The sequence below is a fragment of the Amblyomma maculatum genome, chromosome 7 (assembly GCF_055883805.1).
Source record: "Amblyomma maculatum isolate TAMU_Amacu chromosome 7, ASM5588380v1, whole genome shotgun sequence".
Lineage (NCBI taxonomy): Eukaryota > Metazoa > Arthropoda > Arachnida > Ixodida > Ixodidae > Amblyomma > Amblyomma maculatum.
The window spans coordinates 5,979,972-5,999,254 of NC_139350.1; the positions used below are offsets into that span (position 1 = coordinate 5,979,972).

The following is a 19,283-nucleotide window of genomic DNA, read 5'->3' on the forward strand; positions in this document are numbered from 1 at the left end:
GCAAATGCATTGAAAGTTGAGATACCTCTGCATAGCATTTAAGCAGGGTGTTGACCTGTTGATATAAACAATGATTTGATATACCCGGAGTATACTGTAGATGACTAAGCAAACTCAGCTCTGCCTCCCTATAAGGATAGCAGACTGGCTTGGATTTCTTTTCACGAGTAACAATTTGAATACACTGCAAATAGCAGCAAAGAGAACAAAAGCAGCACAGACGCAGCCACGCACTTCATGGATTCCTTTTATTAGCAATGTCACCTGCAATGTGTGCCAGTGTTCAGCTATGTAGGTGGAAGATATAATTACATTAGAGAAAAACAAAGGTTGAAACCTGCTTAAAAATCGAAGTGCTGGCAACCTTCCAAAGGGGAAAAAAAATCAACTCGCCAAACAGCCTACGTACAATATTAGTGTCACAGGAATGCCGCACAGGTTACACGCACAGCTGCATCCATCTGCAGCTCCCCAGCCTGCAAGTAATCACCGCAGCTGCGAAAACAGCACGAGAAAATGGGCACGCTCTCTATACACAATGGTGGCATCTGGCCCATAGACACTGTTCTTTGCAACACAAAAAGGCGCCATAATACTTGAAAGGGGAAAAAAAAGGCGTACAACTATCACATCCCAAATAACCACCCGACATGAAGTGGCTGTGAACAGGACTCAGCAACCAACAATGGACTACAGAGCGAGAAGCCTTTTTGCCCCCATTTTGTTTAATGTACAATCAAAATAAATCACTCACACATACACGCAACACGCAAAAAGCAGCACACAAGCAACTCGGGGGAGGGGGGAGGAATTTTTTCCTCAATCTCAACTGACTGGTACACACATACGTCGAAAAGTAGAGCCCCAGTAGAGCAATCCCTGAAAACAAGCAGCCAACTCCTTCCTCTTCTTGCACAGAGCTGTTGGCAACGCAGTCTGCAAAAACAGCAGTGTGTGCCTTCCAGTCTCAGCATTGCCACTGTCAAGAGCATGCATTTTAGACTACAATGCTTGGCAATGGTGGGCCTGGGGAAGGCAAAAAAAAAAAAAACTCCACCAGAGGCGCGAGGTTCACATCACTGGGTAGGTTCAAAGAAGCCACACAATGGCAGGAGTTTCAGACAGAGCGCCGTACAAAGCATGCAGTACATGTCAGCAGCTCAGAAGGAAACAAGAAAAACAGGGTTGTGTCCAGCCTCCCATGCAACAAGCAAGGAATGTTTCAACAGAGGCAATGCACAAAAGACCAGAATCACATAAAACACTCTCCCCCCTCCCCCCCACCCCAACTTGAGAAGTGGGCACAAGATTAAACTAGACAAAAAAAAAAGTGCCCCGATAGTAGGCTTTACACAGCAGGAATGAAGATACAAATTCAAATCAGGTAAGGTTTGCATCAACAATGGTCACTTTCTGTGCCTTCACGCCCACATAGCGGAGAGGTTTTTCCAAGTCTGACTAGACCATGGAAGAATAGGGAGAAGAAAGGGTGCTTTAGCAACCATTGCTTCTACCTGAATCCTGTTAACAATGTCACCAGACTGCCCAAGCCAGTGCTCAAGCAGTGGCCCCTTCTGGCAGAGAAAAGACAGAAACCTTTATTTTTTTTCACCCCTAGCACCAAAAAACAAACAAACAAGGATGTCAAAAAGAGACAGCAGTGAGAACAGGGTTAAGCAGCAGCTCTTACAACGACAGTAGTCTAAAGCAAAAAAATAAAAAAAAAAAGGGAAAAGGAAAGGTGGGGGGGCTGCCCCCCTCCCCCAGGTCCTCGCTAAAAGAAGACCTGCGCACGTGTGTCCCCAATTCTTTCCCCTCCTCCCTTGATGGTAGTAGAGTTGTCCCCTCCGAGGTGTCTCCATCTTCTTCTCTCCCCTCTGCTCAGCACCCAAGTTGCACACTGCAAGAAGCACGTGACACTGCAGTTAGATACACAAAAACAGCTTCCGGTCTCACGGAAGCCAGCACTCTGTTTTGTCATTGCAGAGGTCCCACAGAACCTGGAAACGTCGCTGGTCGAAACCAATGCATACACACACTGGCACTCTTCATGCTACATGCTTAATTACTTGGGACTTCTTCATGGCACCACAGCATGCCCCATAGAGTGGAGGTTCCAGACAACTTTGTTCCCTCAAGGAACTCCAGAAGCATTTGCAATACACACTCAGCTGTTACATCACAACTCTGGGAACATTCCTGAACAATGCATCACTTCCTAAATGATAGGAGCTGTTGATGGCCATGAGAATTCCTAATGCAGTATAGTCTTGCTACAATAGATCCGCTGTCAACGAATATTTGGGTATAACATACCAACCTACTGATCTTCATTGCCGAAACTTATTTTACTGCAGATTCGGTTTAATTTACATTCAGACAGCATGAACTTGGTGAGCCATGGCTTTGTTACGGAGGACTTTTTGCCAGCGAACGCTTAACTTCAAGTGCCCCTCGGTGTCCTACCATTTAGGCTGTTTAATAACTAGCACGAAATTTCACATATGAATGGACTGAAGATAACTGTCTAACTACAGTAAAAGCTCGTTAATTCAAACTCGAAGAGGCCGAGAAAATTGTTCGAATTAAGCTGAGTTCAAATTAACAGTCGGGCACTGGAATGAGCGCCATCGTGGCCCACCGTGCTGGCCGAGCCCACATGTTGACTCATTACTATGAGTAAAGAGGGCTAGGCGCTACTGCACGTTTACGGAGGGCGATTCCGATAATTTTTGCAATCGAGCCGCAACGGCGAATGAACGGGACTAATCGGTCAGTCATGCGCCGCAAACAAGAACCGGAATGCATTCATGTGAGTAGCGAGCTTCAAAACATGCTTATTTACACGGAAAAATAATCGGTAATGTGCGTTTGCTTGCGTTTCTTGTGCCGCGACTCCACAAGCATCGACTGCAGCTTGCCCAAGATTTCCAGTGCAGGATCCGAATTTTCATCGGCGGAGAAGTATCGTGCAGCGAGATCGAGCGCCGACGCTACTTCACATGCACTAGGGGGTGGCACCGGATCGTCGCCTTCGTCGGACTCTTCATCGCTTTCAGCCGTGTTCGCCACCCGTGAGCCCTGTGGAGCAAATGCAACCGCGATTATATCCTCATCACTGAAGGGCCCAGACGTCTCCACACCGTTGTCAACGCCAACATAGGCTTCAAAGGCGACACCCTCCGACAAAGCCGCGTAGCCACAGTCGAGCACGACGGAATCATCATCAGACGAAGCCTCCGCTACCTCCGCGCTGCATGCTTCTGGGGCGTCACTGAAGCCACACTTGCGGAAACAATTTTTGATAGTTTCCAGCTTAACGGTATTCCACGATGATGCCAGCATGTGGACACCTCCAAGCAAATCGATGTTGTACGACTTGCCACTGTCCAAACAAAGAAGAAGTCTCTCTAGGAGGTGGCGCCTGTATAGCGTTGTTAAGTTCTGAATAACTCCAAGATCCATAGGCTGTACAGTACACAGCTTGTGACTGTACAGTTGTCCACGAACATGAGAACATTCCTGTTCTGTGCAGCGATTTCCTGTCTAGCTTGCCCAGCCAGTCGGTGAAAATTTCCCGTGTCATCCACGACTTTTTGTTTGCGGTGTAATCAACAGGAAGAGTCTTGATGCCTTTAAAACAGCGAGGCTTCTCTGCCTTGCCGATCACTAGCAAGCAGCACCGTTCCGTGTCCGTCGCATTTGAGCACATCATGACGGTGATTCTTTCTTAGCTTCTCTTTCCGCCAGCACAAGTGTCGCCTTTGTAAGTGACGGTCTTGTTGGGGAGCAATTTGAAATACAGCGCCGTCTCGTCAGCATTAAATACATCGCTGAGCGCATAATCAGCGAGAAGTTCCTTCAGTTCACTGGAGACCCACTGTTCACACGTTTCCTTGTCGACTTCAGCTGACTCCCCACAAACGTTTCTAAATGTCAGCCCGTGACGCACCTTGAAACGCGACAGCCAGCCTTCCGACGCGCCGAACTCGCTGATGCCCATTTGGCTGGCAAAGACTGCAGCCTTCGCAGCAATTATGGGCCCGCCCGCTTCACGGAAGGTTCCGGCTGCGAACTTCTTTTATCCATGCCATTACGGCACTCTCCACTTCGGGATGGGCAGACGTCTGTAGCTTTTTGCGAGAAGGCTCCATAACGTCTTTACGAAAGGCAGCACTGATCGATTCCTTGTTCCTGAGATACATTGACAGCGTGCTTTTCTTGATGTCATACTTTTTGGCTATATTCGTCTTGGATAGGACACCACGTTCCACCTCACTCAAAATCTCCATTGTCGTCTTGAGGTCCTTTGCCGTGTATTTACAGCGGTTTGCCATGGCTCTCACAATCGATGAGTCGTCGCTGGCAAAGCGGTGAGGCAACGAAAACGGTAAAACTTGGACCACCGCGGCACGAACAAATGCACGACACTGACAACTGCGTTGTGCACACGTGACCGCAGGACAAAAAGAAAAAAGGCTTGTCAAAAGCGCACCCAGCAACCGCGGTGCAGCCAAAACCTGCAACGGCTTGCGCCGGACCGTTGGTGTGATGGAGCCTGGCGGCACCCGGCAGCGAAAACCTGCTACGGCATGCACCGGAATGCTCGCTGTGACTGTCGAGTGTGCACCTCGTCTCGCGCGCGCGGGCAGATTTGAAAGATTGTTTTTTGCATCTTTAGTAATCTTTCTGCACACTGTACACGGTATGGGCCGACTTCTGTCTGCGAGGAGCTGTGTGAGCCACGGGCTCCTAGTTCGAATTAACTGTTGTGAATACTGGCATGTTCGAATTATCGGGCGTTTTCTCCTATTGAAATACATAAGGCCATGCCGGGACCAGAGCGTCAGTTCGAATTAACCGTAAGTTAGAATTAACAGAGTTCGAATTAACGAGGTTTTACTGTAGTATCGGGCCGCAATGAAAAACAAGCCTACACGAAGCACAATGTTGATGCGCATTGTCCACTTACGCTGAATGTTGGTAAAGCTAGTGATGCAGAGGACAGCAGCCCTCCACATCCTTTTAACTATCGAAGACGTAGTGAAAACTCATTAATTCAAACTTAAGGGAGCAGGAAAAATGTTACAACTGTCCATCAGTTCAAGTTATTAAGTGGCCATGAAAAATACTGGGAAAAACTGCTTGCATCGTGACAAATTTTGGCCAATGTTTTTAGATGGGGTCAGTAGGTACTTGGTACAGAGCAGGCTCTGATGATCACAAATAGCCCATCCTAACGCAATTGCAGCACCTCCTCAAGGTACACAGGTGACTCACATTCACATAGATATGTCTGTAAGCAATACATAATGTGCATAACAAACTGCCCTCTTTCACATTGCTGAAACAAGATCAAGGGTAAGCGTGTGGGCTAGCTGGCAAAGACACACGAGCACCTGACGTATCAGAGTTTGTCTTTCTTTACATCTCTGTTCACACTGCAATCTTGAATCATGAAACAAGATGGCTTAGTTTCATTTCAAATTATTATTTTATGCAAATATGTTCAATGCACACTGGAAAACGGCTGCTGAGATGCATGAGATGGGAGATCATCAGCCTGACTATACCCAATGTAGGACGAAGGCCTCTCCCATATTCCTCTAATTAACCCGGTCCTGTGCTAGCTGCATCCACTTGACCCCTGCGAACTTCTTAACCTCACCCGCCCACTTAAGGGGGGACACTGGTCTTAGAGCTATTTTCATTATTTTAAAGCCAATCCTGATAAAATCATACCCTCTTGTTCAGATTTTTATGCTGATTTCAAAAATGTAACTTGTTTTTCTCTATGTCAGTTAATTCCCGAGATAATAATATTAATTATTCATTTAATTAGTACTTCCGCGCAAAAAAAACGCCTCTATAAAACATCATTTTTAATGCATGGCGGTACAGTACAATGACCAAAGAGTGCAATGATCAAAGCAGTTTTTCCATTTTACCCTTATTAGCAATTTTGCTGCACTTTGAAAGTTGTCCTTCAAGACGTGCCTATCATGCTTCAATTAACTTGGCAAAATAAAAAATTTTTGAAGCTTGAATAAAGAATTCTGTTTCGATCATTGCATTCACTGCACCTTCAGCTTTATGTAGAAAAAGGAATTACATCTCTATCTGTCCTAGATGCAGAGATATCGACGAACTAAACCAGCCAAGTGTCCAAAATTTGAGTTTTGAGAAAATGGGAAAAAACAAACTAGGCACAATTTATTCAAAATTTCAAAAAGATATATGCATATTTACACTTGCAGACAGCTAATATGCACCAGGCATGTAATCTGACTGCTTGGGCTGACTAGAATGCCGCTTTTTCAGTGCCCGATGCATGTTTTCCGCAGAGGCACGCTTGCGTACTGATTCGGCTGTTCGGCGCCTGTCCTTCTCAGCCATCCTCCTGATATTCTGGACGCCAGGGTTCATATTTAGCTCACTCAGTATTTTTGAGCATGCTTGTAGGTTTCCTGCATTGAAGCGGACAACAGCCTCTGCAACAGCTGCTTGAACGGAGAACAGTGACGCATGGCGCTCCTTTGGTGCGAGTGACCATATTAGGGAGTGCAAGCTTTCATTACTGTTCTGGGTTTTTCCCTGCTGGCACCGCTCCAGCAGCTTTGGGTCTGCCAAACGCTCATAAATAGGCAAAAGTGCTTTGCACACATGTGGTGGCAAACTGTATCTGTGCTTGGGAGCAGGCTCTCCCTTGGCTGCAGCAGCATTCTGGCGGCACCACGAGTTTGCGCCTGTCGGGCAGAGGGTGTGATTTGACACGGTATCATTGGAGGTTACGTGATGATAGGTAGCCATCACTGCCTTATGCATTGCCCCAACATCTCCAGCATGGGACTTCAGGGCCCAGCTGTAATACGATGTCAACTTGGTGACAAGGTCGCCTGTCAGCTTTCCTTTGCCACTCAAGCTCTCATTTGCATCACCTTTATGCTTGGCAATTGCATTGCGTAGGGCCGTTCCCATCCGCTTCTGCACATGGTTTGTGCAATCTTCTTTGCTGATTTCGATGTAGCCGTACACAGCTGATTCTTGCAATGCAAGAAATGTGCGGCTATCGCCGTCTGAGAGCATGGTCGTGTACCTAAGGCCATGTTTCTCCAGTGACCTTTCGAACAAAACAAGTCCTGCCTGAACTTCCATTTCACCGGACTTTTTGTCCGTGTTCTTTTGGCACAAGTGGCTTTCTTTCCACGCCTCATAGGACGGGTCACCTTCTTTGGGCCCACGCTCACACCCAGCACAAAAGTTACTGAAAACTACATAGTCAAGTACCAGTCCAGTAAAAAGTTCTACTACGGCGCCGACACCGATGTGGGATGAATGACCCCGGGTCATCCATGAACCATCGAAAGAGACAGAAATGTTCCCGGGGTTGTCAAGGTTCAACTCGTTATAGAGTTGCCGAACAGAACGGGCGCTGTCTTTCAACACTCCTTCGGCTGCGCGTGTTGCTGCGGGCGTCAGCTTACTCTTTACGTAGTCCTGCCACGTTTTCGTGTGCAGGCCACGATGAGATATGTTCATCGCCGCAAACACATCATTCAGCGCCGTTTGCCTATGTCCGGTACTTTGCATCGCGCGTGCAGCAAGGATATTCACGGCAAACGGATTTATCTTCTGGCTGCCTTGCACGCGCGGCGAACTCCATGCCGATGAAATGTCCCCGCAAATCACGCACGCGAGAGAGAGTTTAACGGCTAGACCATATTCACGATTTCCTTTTGAAATATGGACATCCCCGCCACACACTTTACATTTCACAGCAGACAACAGTTCGTTCAGCGACTCCAAACTCACAACAGTGAACGTCGTATCGTCCGCACGGCAACCGCCGGTCGCGTCAAGAAGACGGGCGTCAGAAGTGGCGATGAAATCCGCTTTCCTCTTCGTCGCTGCGGTTGAACCCAGCTCCTGCAGCATTCCTTCGGCTTTTCTTTTCTTTTCAATCAAGTCCGAAGGCTGCAGCATCGTCGTGTCGTGGCGGACGCGTCCGCTGGGCGTAGGCGCCGCCGAGCTCGCTAGGCCTATTTCGGCCGCGGGGACTTCTTGACTTGCCGCTGGCTCCTGCACATCCTCGGAGCTTTCGGGTGCCGCAGGACGGTTCCGAAAGTTGTCGCCGCGCGCACTCTTCTTCTTTTTGCCGAATTTGTGGCGCGAGCGGAATTTACTGAGGGGCATCGTCTCGCCTCGGTCTCGACTCAGAACAAAATGGCGTCTCGGACGCTTTCAACGGCTGCTGGCCCGCCGCAAGCAGACGACGTGCGATAGAATCAGCCAATCGGATGGCTCAGTTGCAGTCACGTGCGCTCAGCAGCGAATCAGATGCCGCGTTTTCGTTTTTCTTTGTGGTTATTTTTCTCAGTGGCCATTGAGGGCAGACAAGCGCTAGCGGCGGGAAATTGAAACCCAGAAAGCGCTCTTTCAAACGAGCCTAACATGGCCGAGATCGGTCCGGCGGAACGGCAGTTGCGCGCAACGAAAAATGTGCCGTTTTATCGTCTGCTGCTGCGCAAATTCAGCCCGCGCGATGATTTCAATTCGTTATTATGCTGAAAATACTGACTTCTGGAAGAAGAAAATTGGTGAACTTGTAGATTAATAGCCACAGATTCCAAAAATGCCATTTTCAGAAAATCGGTTTTTTGGTCATTTTTTGGTCCCAAAGACCCGTGTCCCCCCTTAAGGGTCTTAAAATTGGTTTTGTTAATTATTACCCAAATTTTATGAAACCTCACAGAATTGTTCAGTTTTTTCTACTGATTTCAAATGTGCAAAAATTTCTCTTCTAGGGCAATTAGTTCTAAAGGTTTTAGAGAATTACTGCTATTGTCTGCTCAAGCAATAGGAAAAAATGATTGTCAGAAATTAATTTTTAATATACAGATTGATACTATAAAGAAATGCAATATTGGAAGCAGTTTTAAAATTGAGCTAATAATAGAGATTTAGCAGCCCACTGAACTTCGCACTCACAGGCATGGCAACTGTGTAAGGATTTCAAGATAAGATATAAAAGTTTTACAAGTGAAAATAAAAAATGTGCTTCCAACATCGCATTCCTAATACTTTATAGTATCTACCTGTATATTAAAAATTAATTTCTAATGAGCATTTTTTCCTCTAGTTTGAGCAGACAATAGCAATAATTATCTATACCTTTAGAACTAATCGCCCTAAGAAAGAAATATTTGCATATTTGAAATCAGCAGAAAAAACTGAACAATTCTGCGAGGTTTCATCACATTTGGGCAGTAAATAACAAAGTTAGTTTTAAGACCCATGTCCCCCCTTAACCTCACCCTCTGCCACCCCCTGCTACGTTCCAGTTTGTTACCCTAAGCGACCATCAGTTATCCTTTCTTCGCGCTACATGTCCTGCCCATGCCCATTCCTTCTTCTTGATTTACACTAAATGTCAGTGACATCAGTTATTTCTCTTACCCACTCTGCACGTTTCCTATCTCTTAAATTTATACAGTCGAACCCGGCTATATCGAACCCGGATATATCGAACTCCTGAAATATCCCCTTGAATATCCCATGTAAAAGTATAGGAAAGCCGCGTCATATATCGAACTCAATTTCACCGGTCCTTCGATATATCGAACTTCGCGCCACGCACTGGAAAATGTGCCTTCCCCAAAGACAATCGCATCACCCTTGGCCGTTAGCGGCGTGACGTTTTCAAGCCACGCGCGGAAAGAATGAGAGGGGACAGTTCGGCGACGGCTGGTCTGGGCAGCGCCGCGCCCATTCCCCAAAGGCGCGCGCATCTGCAGTTGTCGTTTCCCGCGCGCCAGCACATGACGTTTGCAAGCCATGTGTGTGGGTGTGCCCATTCTTTTGCCGAGCTATCTCTCTCCTTCAGCACGCGCAACGCATGCGCCAAGCCAGCTGCCCGTTTCCAGACAGACATCGGACGCTTTCTCCAGCGTGTGTTGCAAACCCTCTGCGTGCGGCGGCTGACGTGGCTACGGCGCCTGCGGAGCGTAAGATATGGCGGCTGCGGACGTTTAGAAGCAGCAGGGTTTTTTTTTTTTTTTTTGCGGGGATGTTTATTTTATTTATCATTTATCCTTGCTTGTATGAATCAGCGAAAGCACGCGGTCAGCTGCTGCGATCATAACGCCCGCCCCAAGCGCGGCGTGATAAATCGAACCAGGCTTGTGCAATCAAGCCATCACGGGCACTCTGCCAAGTTAGCTCCCGCCACCGCAGGAGCTATCAAAAGATAAACGCACGCCCTGACGTTATCGCCGCGCAGCATCTTGGCACGCTGCCAATGAGCTGTGGATGAGACGATCGAAACGGAGTGACGCGCGCCATCGACATGCAACCGAAAGCGCTCGCAATTTCTGCCACAGCGACACAGAAACCTTGTTTTGAGCTACCGCGGTGGCTCGAGCGGAGAGAGGGACACAGTTCCAACAAGTTTGAAATTCTTCGCTCTGTCGCTGCCGCTCGTCGCTGAGATCGCTCAATCGCTTGCATGTGAGCGAGCTGGCTTTAACGCATTTTTTTTTTTTTTTAAATTTTCGGTGCAAAAGTGGAGGGTGGGTTCATTATGCGAGTGGGTTGATTACGCGACAAATACGGTATCGTTTTTTCGCATCGTAAGTGCCGTCACAAGCCGATTTCTGTATATCGAATTATCGATATATCGAAATATTTCGCGATCCCCTTCGAGTTCGATATATCCGGGTTCGACTGTATAGCTTCACATGAATAAGCTGCTGTAATAGCCATTCTCAATACAATTTATCTTGATGTATCACCTAACCTATAGTTGCTGAACTAGAAGGAGAATGCATATTTTTCAGAAGAGAAGAAAAAGAAAAAAAAAAAGGACGAGAAATTGTTAAGGGCATACAAAGATTTGAAATTCTTGAATACAGAATTGAGTATCATCCCATTAGATTAGCTAAAGAAATCAAACAGCAGAGAAGCAGAGGGTTAGAATTATTTGAAAGCATTCATATATCTTTGCAGGTTTTCAGGTAATTTTCAAATGATTCTATATGTATATATATAGTCTACGACCGATTTTTCAGACTCTCAACGGACCACAAAAATGTCCAAAAAACAAATGTGCACCAAAAAAGCTCCATTTATTGCCTATTATTCACTTTGAGGACGGAAAAAGTCATGAATGCTTTTATGCCCCACATTCCGCTTCCGTGCTAACAGGTCCGCCTGAATTTCGCTTGCATCAAGCTCAGCTTGCGCCGCTGCGCTGCTGCAGGTGAGTCATCGTCGCTCTCGGACTCCGCAAACAATTGGCGAATTATTTCTGCATCTGTAAGCCCTGCGCACAGTTCCAACTCGTGGTCCACGTCTGTGAACTCTGAAAACGAAACGGCCAATGGAATTTCGACACCAGCAGTGCGAAGGTCGTGAATGAGCTGCTCACTGCCTGACAGCTGCTAGACGACGCTCTCCTCGTCCAAGACAGCCAACTCGTCATTCAGCACAAATGCCGCATGGCGGAAGCAATTGCACAGCATTATGGGTGCCACCAACTTCCACGCATTGGCGAGCATACTAAGTGCTCAAAGCAGATCGACAGAGTAGGTTTTCCTAAACCCACTGTGGAGGCACACCACCACCACCAACCCCTGGATCACAACACCGACTTCATTAAATGCCTTCTTGATGCCATGTTGCACGCAAAAAAAAAAAAAATCCTTATAAAATCCGCCGCCGGAGTGCTTTTTTTTTTTCTTCTTTTAGCGTGATCGCTTCAACTGCCTGTTCCTCTGTGTGTATGCAGTGTTTCACGTGCGTTGCCGAGCGTAGCGAGTAGGCCTAGCCGTGGTTGTGCTGATGCGAGAGCTACGTTCTGTCGCTACTATGGCTCGCATTTAATTGAATCGGCTTCAGTTCTTCATGAAGCTGTTTCCAAAATGTTTTTTTTTTTTTTCTTTTGTGCAACGCGGCAGCGAGAAGGCACTCAACGGAGTCGGTGTTGTGATCCAGTGGTTGGTGGTTCTAGTGTGCCTCGACAGTGGGAAAACCTACTCTGTCGATTTGCTTGGAGCACTTAGTATGCTCACCGATGCGTGGAAGTCTGTAGCACCCACAACGCTGTGCAATTCTGCCACCATGCGGGATTTGTGCTGAATGACGAGTCGGCTGCCTTGGACGAGGAGAGCGTCGTCAAGCAGCTGTCAGGCAGTGAGCAGCTCATTCACAACCTTCGCAATGCTGGTGTCGAAATTCCATCGGCCGTCTCGTTTTCAAATTCACAGACGTGGGCCACGAGTTGGAACTGTGCGCTGGGCTCACAGACGCAGAAATTGTTCGCCAAGTGCTTGCGGAGTCAGAGCGACGACGACGACTCACCTGCAGCCAACGCAAGCTGAGCTGATGCAAGCGAAATTCAGGCCGACCTGTTAGCACGGAAGCGGAGCGTGGTGCAGAAAAGCATTCATGACTTTTTCCGGTCTCAAAATCAATAACAGGCAAAAAATTGAGCTTTTTTGGTGCACCATTTGTTTTTTCAGACATTTTTGTGGTCCGTTGAGAGTTAAAAAAATCGGTCATCGACTGTATACATATGGCACAAAAGAGCACTTAGTCATATCCAACAACTCTATCAAAGGCAGTGCTAACTTTGACCCCACACACCACGTTGTCACAATCTGCCTATGCGAGCAATAAGGAGCCTACACATTTCAGTGCGACAACTGGTCAGGATGTGGGCCATTCGTGCGGAAACATGATACCCTCGTGGCTGGTCTCAACTACCAATCTCTGAAGCAACCTCTCATGGCCGTATCATAGCTCACACGCCACACCTACTGAGTCATGGCCCTAGTGAATTGAATTAAATTTCATAATAGCTCAAGCTAATTTTCTTATGCATCTGGCAGAGGATGTGCGTGGAGATGAGTGGTTGCATTCCCTAACAGGGAAGTGGTGGCTGCGCCTTTTCCCATTTATGAGTGGCGAGCGATGCACTTAGCCGCAGCCTCTACAGTGGGCACGCTCCGTCTAGCTATAACTCCACGAGTTATAACTAGCGCACTACTGCCGCGCAGCCGCGGCAGTGATGCAAATGCTTCGTTGTTTAAGCTGCACTACCTGGCACTTGACTCGGGTACCTTTTGCTGCCTTTGATGAATGAAGGTGACAACGAGGCTGCTGTATGTCCAAAGAAATGCAGTCATGTGAGAGCTCTAAGAACGCGTTCATACGGCCTAGTCCAAATGCCAGGAGCTCCGTCCACGAGAAGCTGCAAAGCATGCTGAGAACAGACGTAGGATGCGTCGGCATCACGACCGACTGTCCCCTCACTTTCATCCTCAACATATTTCTGTTCTTCCACGTGCTGCAACTCAGCATTCGTCACATGCTGCCTATGTGGTGAAGTCTTCGCACGAGCAGTTCCAGAGTTACTGTCGCACAGTGGAATAAGCAGTGGAGACTATGCCTATGTGGTGAAGTCTTCGCACGAGCAGTTCCAGAGCTACTGTCGCACAGTGGAATAAGCAGTGGAGACTAACCATTATAGATTCCAAGACTCCATGTAGAGTGCATGAATTAAAGCATTTGATGCTACAGCAAAGACTCACCTTGCTCACAGTTTAAGACTTGAAAGAAGGCGATTACTTTCCAGCTGTTAGGACAATAAATTTCACTTTGGCTGCACAGTGAGTGGTCCTAGGGTTGTGCAATTTCAAAGCAACCACATGACATGACCAATTCCTCAGGAGCTACCAACTCTTGGCTTCCGATTTCAGATGGGACTGAGAGCCCGACATGCTGCTCCTAAGGTCACGCAGGCACATTCGTACGGCTTAATTACGCGAGGGTTTATATGAATGTCAGCTGGTGGTATGCAGCTTATGAATGACGCTTGAGAACAGGTGAGATAACTGAAGCCCAGATAAAGAGAAAAATGAATAAGCGAGCTGCAAAGTGCACGTGTGCAACCAAGCATCTGCAAAGGAAGCTGCAGATGGGAGCTGTTAATGCTGTCATGTCATAGCTTCAAAGGCAGAGCTTAAGTGTGTGTCCCCCCTCGTAATCTTTCCACTCCCTTGCAGTTCCAATTAACAGGGTTTCAATGAAATATTAAAACCTATTAGTCATACAGCTCATCCTTCTAGAGGCATTACTGAAAACAGGGTCTTGTATGCAGCTATGTATGGCTCGAAGGTCGTCCTGGTTATAAAAGACTCACCTATAGCTAACATAAGTCTGCTATAACAGTATTTGAATTAAGAAATACTGCTGGACACAATCAAGGCCCGCTGTAAAGAGATTATGCTATGTACCAAGCATCTGGGCTGCAGCTAGTGGAAATAAAAGGAAAAGAGAGAATAAAGAGAAGAACATTTCACCCTATTTACAAAACAGGATTATGCGAATGCCACCCCATGCCTGGCCTTGCAATAAAAGCCAGCAGTCATTTTCAATTCTGAGCTAGGTCGCCCCGACTTGGCAGCCGTGAACCTGGTATGCCCATCATCTTCTGTGGCTTCCGGGCAACGTGAATTCTGCTGCAGCTACTTATGAAGTGACTACATTGCCACAGTAGGGCAAGTGAAAGACAGCAAAAAAAATTATGCTGTGAGGGAGAGCAGGATGTTTAAAACATTTCAAGACACCCAAGCCCACGTACATGTATGAAGGTGAAAGCTCGCTCTCGCACCAGAGCCAGATTCCCACGCTTCCTCCTGTGGTAACCTTGTGGCCTTGGCTTGATTGCCCTCTGTGCTCTTTCTGCTTCTCTGGCGGTGCCCTCTCTACTCCTCCTCCTCCTCCTCCAAACTCCACACCTTTTGCGAAAACACCCGCTTGTCACGTGGTGAATTGAGGCGATTAAGGCATACAATGGGAGGCACATATGTCAGTTTGCACCTCTATTGCTAACTAAACTAGCAGATGCACGCCATTTGTCTGTTGCTATGGCAACAGTGATGCGAGTGAGCCGCGACGGATGTGGAGTGAGCAGTGAGGCTCAACGGGATATCTGGTCTTTACTAGCTCGTTACAACATATTACACCCTCATCCACTCTATACCTAATTAACACTCAGGTCACATCTCGTCACAGGACTTTTGGTACCCTCACTTCCAGCCACATGTTCTACACAGCACGAGACGGACAAGGCTCTCGCTAAACTGATCTAATGATCTGATCTACGATAAAGGCTGATCTAATGAACTCGAGTAGTATATCAGATGAAGCGAGAGAACCACTGCCGCCAATTGCCAAATTCGAATCTAGGAAGGAGCGCACATGCACCACAGCTACAGCCTCCCTTCTGCACACAGCTCCTTCAACAGGTCATCTGCCACAGCAGAATGCAGGCTGAAGGATTGCAAATGCAGATCAAAAGTGATGGTTACGAGAGTCACAAGGTATTAAACAACAATTATAGAAGTTTTCCAAACATTTAGAATTCATTATAGATTACATTTCTTGGAGTCCAGTTTCCAGCAAAAATCCACTGTGCCAATTGGCTGTGGCAGTAGGGCACCCTAGTTTTACTCTTTCCTTTGCTTCTCTTAATGTATGTGCTCAGCAAAAAAAAAAAAAAATAAACTGCTTCTTGAAGTACCAGAAAGAACCAACGTTAGTAACAAATCACAGCTCTATAAAAAGTGGCCAACTAGCATTTTGTGAACCTAATATACTATTTCGGCAGGAGAAGGTAATTTTTCAATGAAAACAAAAAATGCTGCCTCACAAGGCTGAAGAGTCAATGCCTCCCTTGACTTCACAAACCAAGTACTAGCTCATAATGGCACCAAAACACATCGCAGCCCACAACTGCGTTCTGATGACAGGTGCGTGGCGGGATGTAATGGCGCCCAAAAGATGCGTGGTCAAATACGACTCGAGCTAACACATCCCACTGACCTGGAAGGGGGGAGAAGCAGGGGCTCTCCTAACAGCCACAGGCCTCCTTGTCTGTGGTCGCCTCGCTTGTCAGACTCGTTGTGGTCCTTGTCTGGGGTTTGTGCTGCACACCAGACTCGGCAGCATTCAGGTCCAGACTGAAAGGACACAAGGTGCAAGTAAACGTTAACCGCGAGATAGCCACCACCAGCCCTCATTTCCAATTGGACAACACGAGAATAATGTTACATGTCACAGTGGCTTAGCGGGCAAACTAGAACTAGGTATGGGATCCCCTCATCAGTAAGGATGTAGCTTGCAATGGAGAGCGATCCTATACTATTAAAAAAAGGGTGGCAGTTCAAGTTTATTAAAGGGACACTGCAGCACTTTTTGCAAAAGTTGGACTTTCAGCAGAAAGCCATAGTTTTTCATGCTGCGAGCTCGAATATCAGATTAAAATTAGGCAGAAGAAAGCAGAAATAGCCTGTTTTCAGCAGAGATACTCAGCCCGCGCGACGGGGCTCACCGCGGGTCGCGCCACCGCCTGTGATTGGCCAAGACGTCGCGTGACGACATTCTGAGGAGCGGGGAAGCTGCCGATGCGGCTCCTTCGCTGCGCTGGGTTGATCACAGCTCTCTGCGGCTTTGTGAATGTCATTATAGCATGCCATTTCCAGACGAATGACCATCGGAATTTTTACCGCATATATCCGTACAAGATATGCCCACAAACGATGCAGCACTTCCGTTGAGGGGAGCGTAGATTTGGCATGAAAACTTGCTTTAGTTACAGGCATTTTGAAAAATAGTGTGTGTCATTATTAGCAGAAACTACATGGCCCTCAGCGAAACCTCGGCCCGCATTTCCTTGGGAAGGAAGGGCAGCGAACAATGCATGCCCTAGCCGACTACCTTCGTCTCAGGCCTCTCGCCCCGCCCGAAAGATGATTGTTGTGAAAAATGAACCCAAAGCTTGGTGTATAAAATCCTGCTTTGCATGCCAGTCGTGGTACCTTGGGAAAACGAAGAATGTTAAAGAAAGGGTGAAGCAGTACACAGCTACCACCAGGCAAATGAATACGAAGCGCGGTTGCAGAGCTCTGCAATGCATACGAGGCACTGACGAGGCCACTGTGCTGGAGACCAAGTCAAATGCGCGCAGAATGCTGCTTGAGTCATACGACATTTAGCAGACGTTGAAAGCCTTTCCTTTTTATCGTACTGTCACAATACACGTTTAGTGAATTGACGGCTGACGTATGTTGAAAGCCAAGCTGCAGCTCCTCCGCACCCATACCTTCATGAGAAAGCTTCGTCGTTTTCATTTCCAACTTAATGTGCATCTCCAAACAAGACAGGGCTATGTAATATGACGAGGCAGCAACGGGTGCAAAATCGCAAGGACATGTATGAACAACTTTGATGATTGATTGCTTGGACGCACTGAAGGAAACCTTGCTCTTTACGCTCCTTACCTGAATGCGCCTCAACCCAGCTGAGCGGTACACTCCTTATCTTCTAATAATGCTCCCGTATCGGTTCCACGAACATATCAGGCACGTGCCGTGCTGGAAAAGATCTCGCAGCCTTCACAACCTAGCTCGACACAGCAGTAGACTCTTCTTCGCAAAAATCATCAGCGCGTGCTACTGATGCGTTGTCCATGTTTAGCACAGAAGCCATTGCGCGAAGCTTTTGCGCAAAAAAAAAAAAGAGAGAGAGAGAGAGAGAGAGAGACACGCGAATTCAACCATGCGCCGATGCTGTCTGATCGTCCCATCATGAGATAGCAGTCCATGAACGGATCGCAGCTGACTGTCCCGACTGTTTTGCACAAGGAAACAGAAGGAACTGTGTCATGGTTCAGACATGCCTTTTTGTTAAAGCCCTATAGAAATCGCATTACAAACAAACTTCATGTGGTCACACTTACGAAAATGCTTTGAGTAGAATGTTTCCTTTGGTCGGCTTGAATTTATCTCTCTTCTCAGCAACACCACATTGCGCCGCGAGCTTTTAATACAATGGAAGATCACATCGTAGCGTCCACAGCTGTTCGTGCATTCGAACACATGCAGAGCTGTGTTGTATCAGGTGCACAATACTAAGTTGACGTGTTTTGTACGCCCTTCACATGATATGGAACTGCAAAGAGCAATTAGAGAAATATAAAGCTCGAGCGCTCAGCCAAGAGGAGTGGGGGCAGAGCTGGCCCACACGGGTCTCTCTGAGCAGCGCAGCCTGCTACCAGGGCCTGGGAGACAGCCCAGGCCAATGGTATCCTGGACTGAGGAAACCACCCACGCTATTCCGTTAAACAATAAACGTTTACTCTCTCTCTCTCCGCAACGTACGCAAAACGAAGAACAGCGCAAGCCAAAAACCCCCTCCGTCGGCTCTGAATGCCTCTGGCTCCTAACGGTGACGTCACGACCGACGGAGAAGCGAGGTTTCTCCCTTCGCTTTCCTCCTCTGTAGCTGTCGCGCGGGGTGCAAGAAACTTGAATTGCGCGCTTTTAGTCGACGATTGCGCAGGTGTTTTATGTATAATCGAAAAAATAACTTCACAGGCATGATCAACAAATAACCTCCTTCAAAAGCCTATAGTATTGGTACATTTGAAAAATGTTGCAGTGTCCCTTTAAAGGCAAAGTCACACTACAGAAACAGTGAGAAAACTATCCGTCAACAAACTATTTGTAAGTGTTGCCCACGAACAGCTGTCGGAAACTTGCTTTTAGGCAGTCAGGCAATGCCTTATCACAGCACGGAAACTTGTTGCTCGTTGCAGTGCTTCGCTAGAATTTTACCCGAATTCCTATGCTCTACAGCAGGCCTCTGAAGAAGCCTGAACTTGGTTCGATAACGAGTGAGGACACATAAATGGGCTTTAGTGTAGGAAGCATTGCTTGGCGAATGCACATCTGGTGATCGTGGGGAGAAAACAAACTAGCTTCAGCACATGCCAATTGCCGTTGGGCATATCTTGGATACAGCAAAGTGAAAGTTTTCGACTGCTTTCATCACTGGGTACGCTTACAACCACCAAGAAGCACCGGTTTGACCTGGTATGCTGGAGCAATCTAGCCGGCAGCAGCCATTGCCGCTACTTGTGGAGAACAAATTACATTAGTCAATGCATCAGAGAAAGACAACAGGTTGTGCCAGTCCTACGCACGATGCCTAAAACATGACTGCCACCTGACTGCTCTGCTCTACTCTCGACTAAGCCAACGACAACATCGTCCGCCGACCCTTAGCAGCAAACTTTACAAGTTTTAGGGAATGCAAACAACACTGAGCATAGTTTTTGCCTCAGTGAACTCAAATTGATAACTGCTTGCATCTCGGACCATGCATACAACCACCATAAAATGCCGCTGAGACCTAATGAACAATCCTGCAGGCGGCCAGCG

The 19,283-nt window shown here is 47.3% G+C and overlaps 1 protein-coding gene across 2 annotated transcripts in view; it reads right to left on the bottom strand.

Moving 5' to 3' along the window:
* Window positions 1-231: 231 nt before the first annotated feature.
* Window positions 232-19,283, bottom strand: part of Rab14 (RAS oncogene family member Rab14) — a 61,405-nt gene continuing 42,353 nt past the window's right edge. For both annotated transcript variants that reach the window (XM_084608886.1, XM_084608887.1), the window contains exons 7-8: window positions 15,886-16,022; window positions 232-1,900 (exon numbers count right to left, since the gene is read on the bottom strand). In XM_084608886.1, the coding sequence (XP_084465012.1) occupies window positions 15,914-16,022 (109 nt within the window). In that variant the 3' untranslated portion in view covers window positions 232-1,900; window positions 15,886-15,913. The remainder of the gene's footprint in view (window positions 1,901-15,885; window positions 16,023-19,283) is intronic.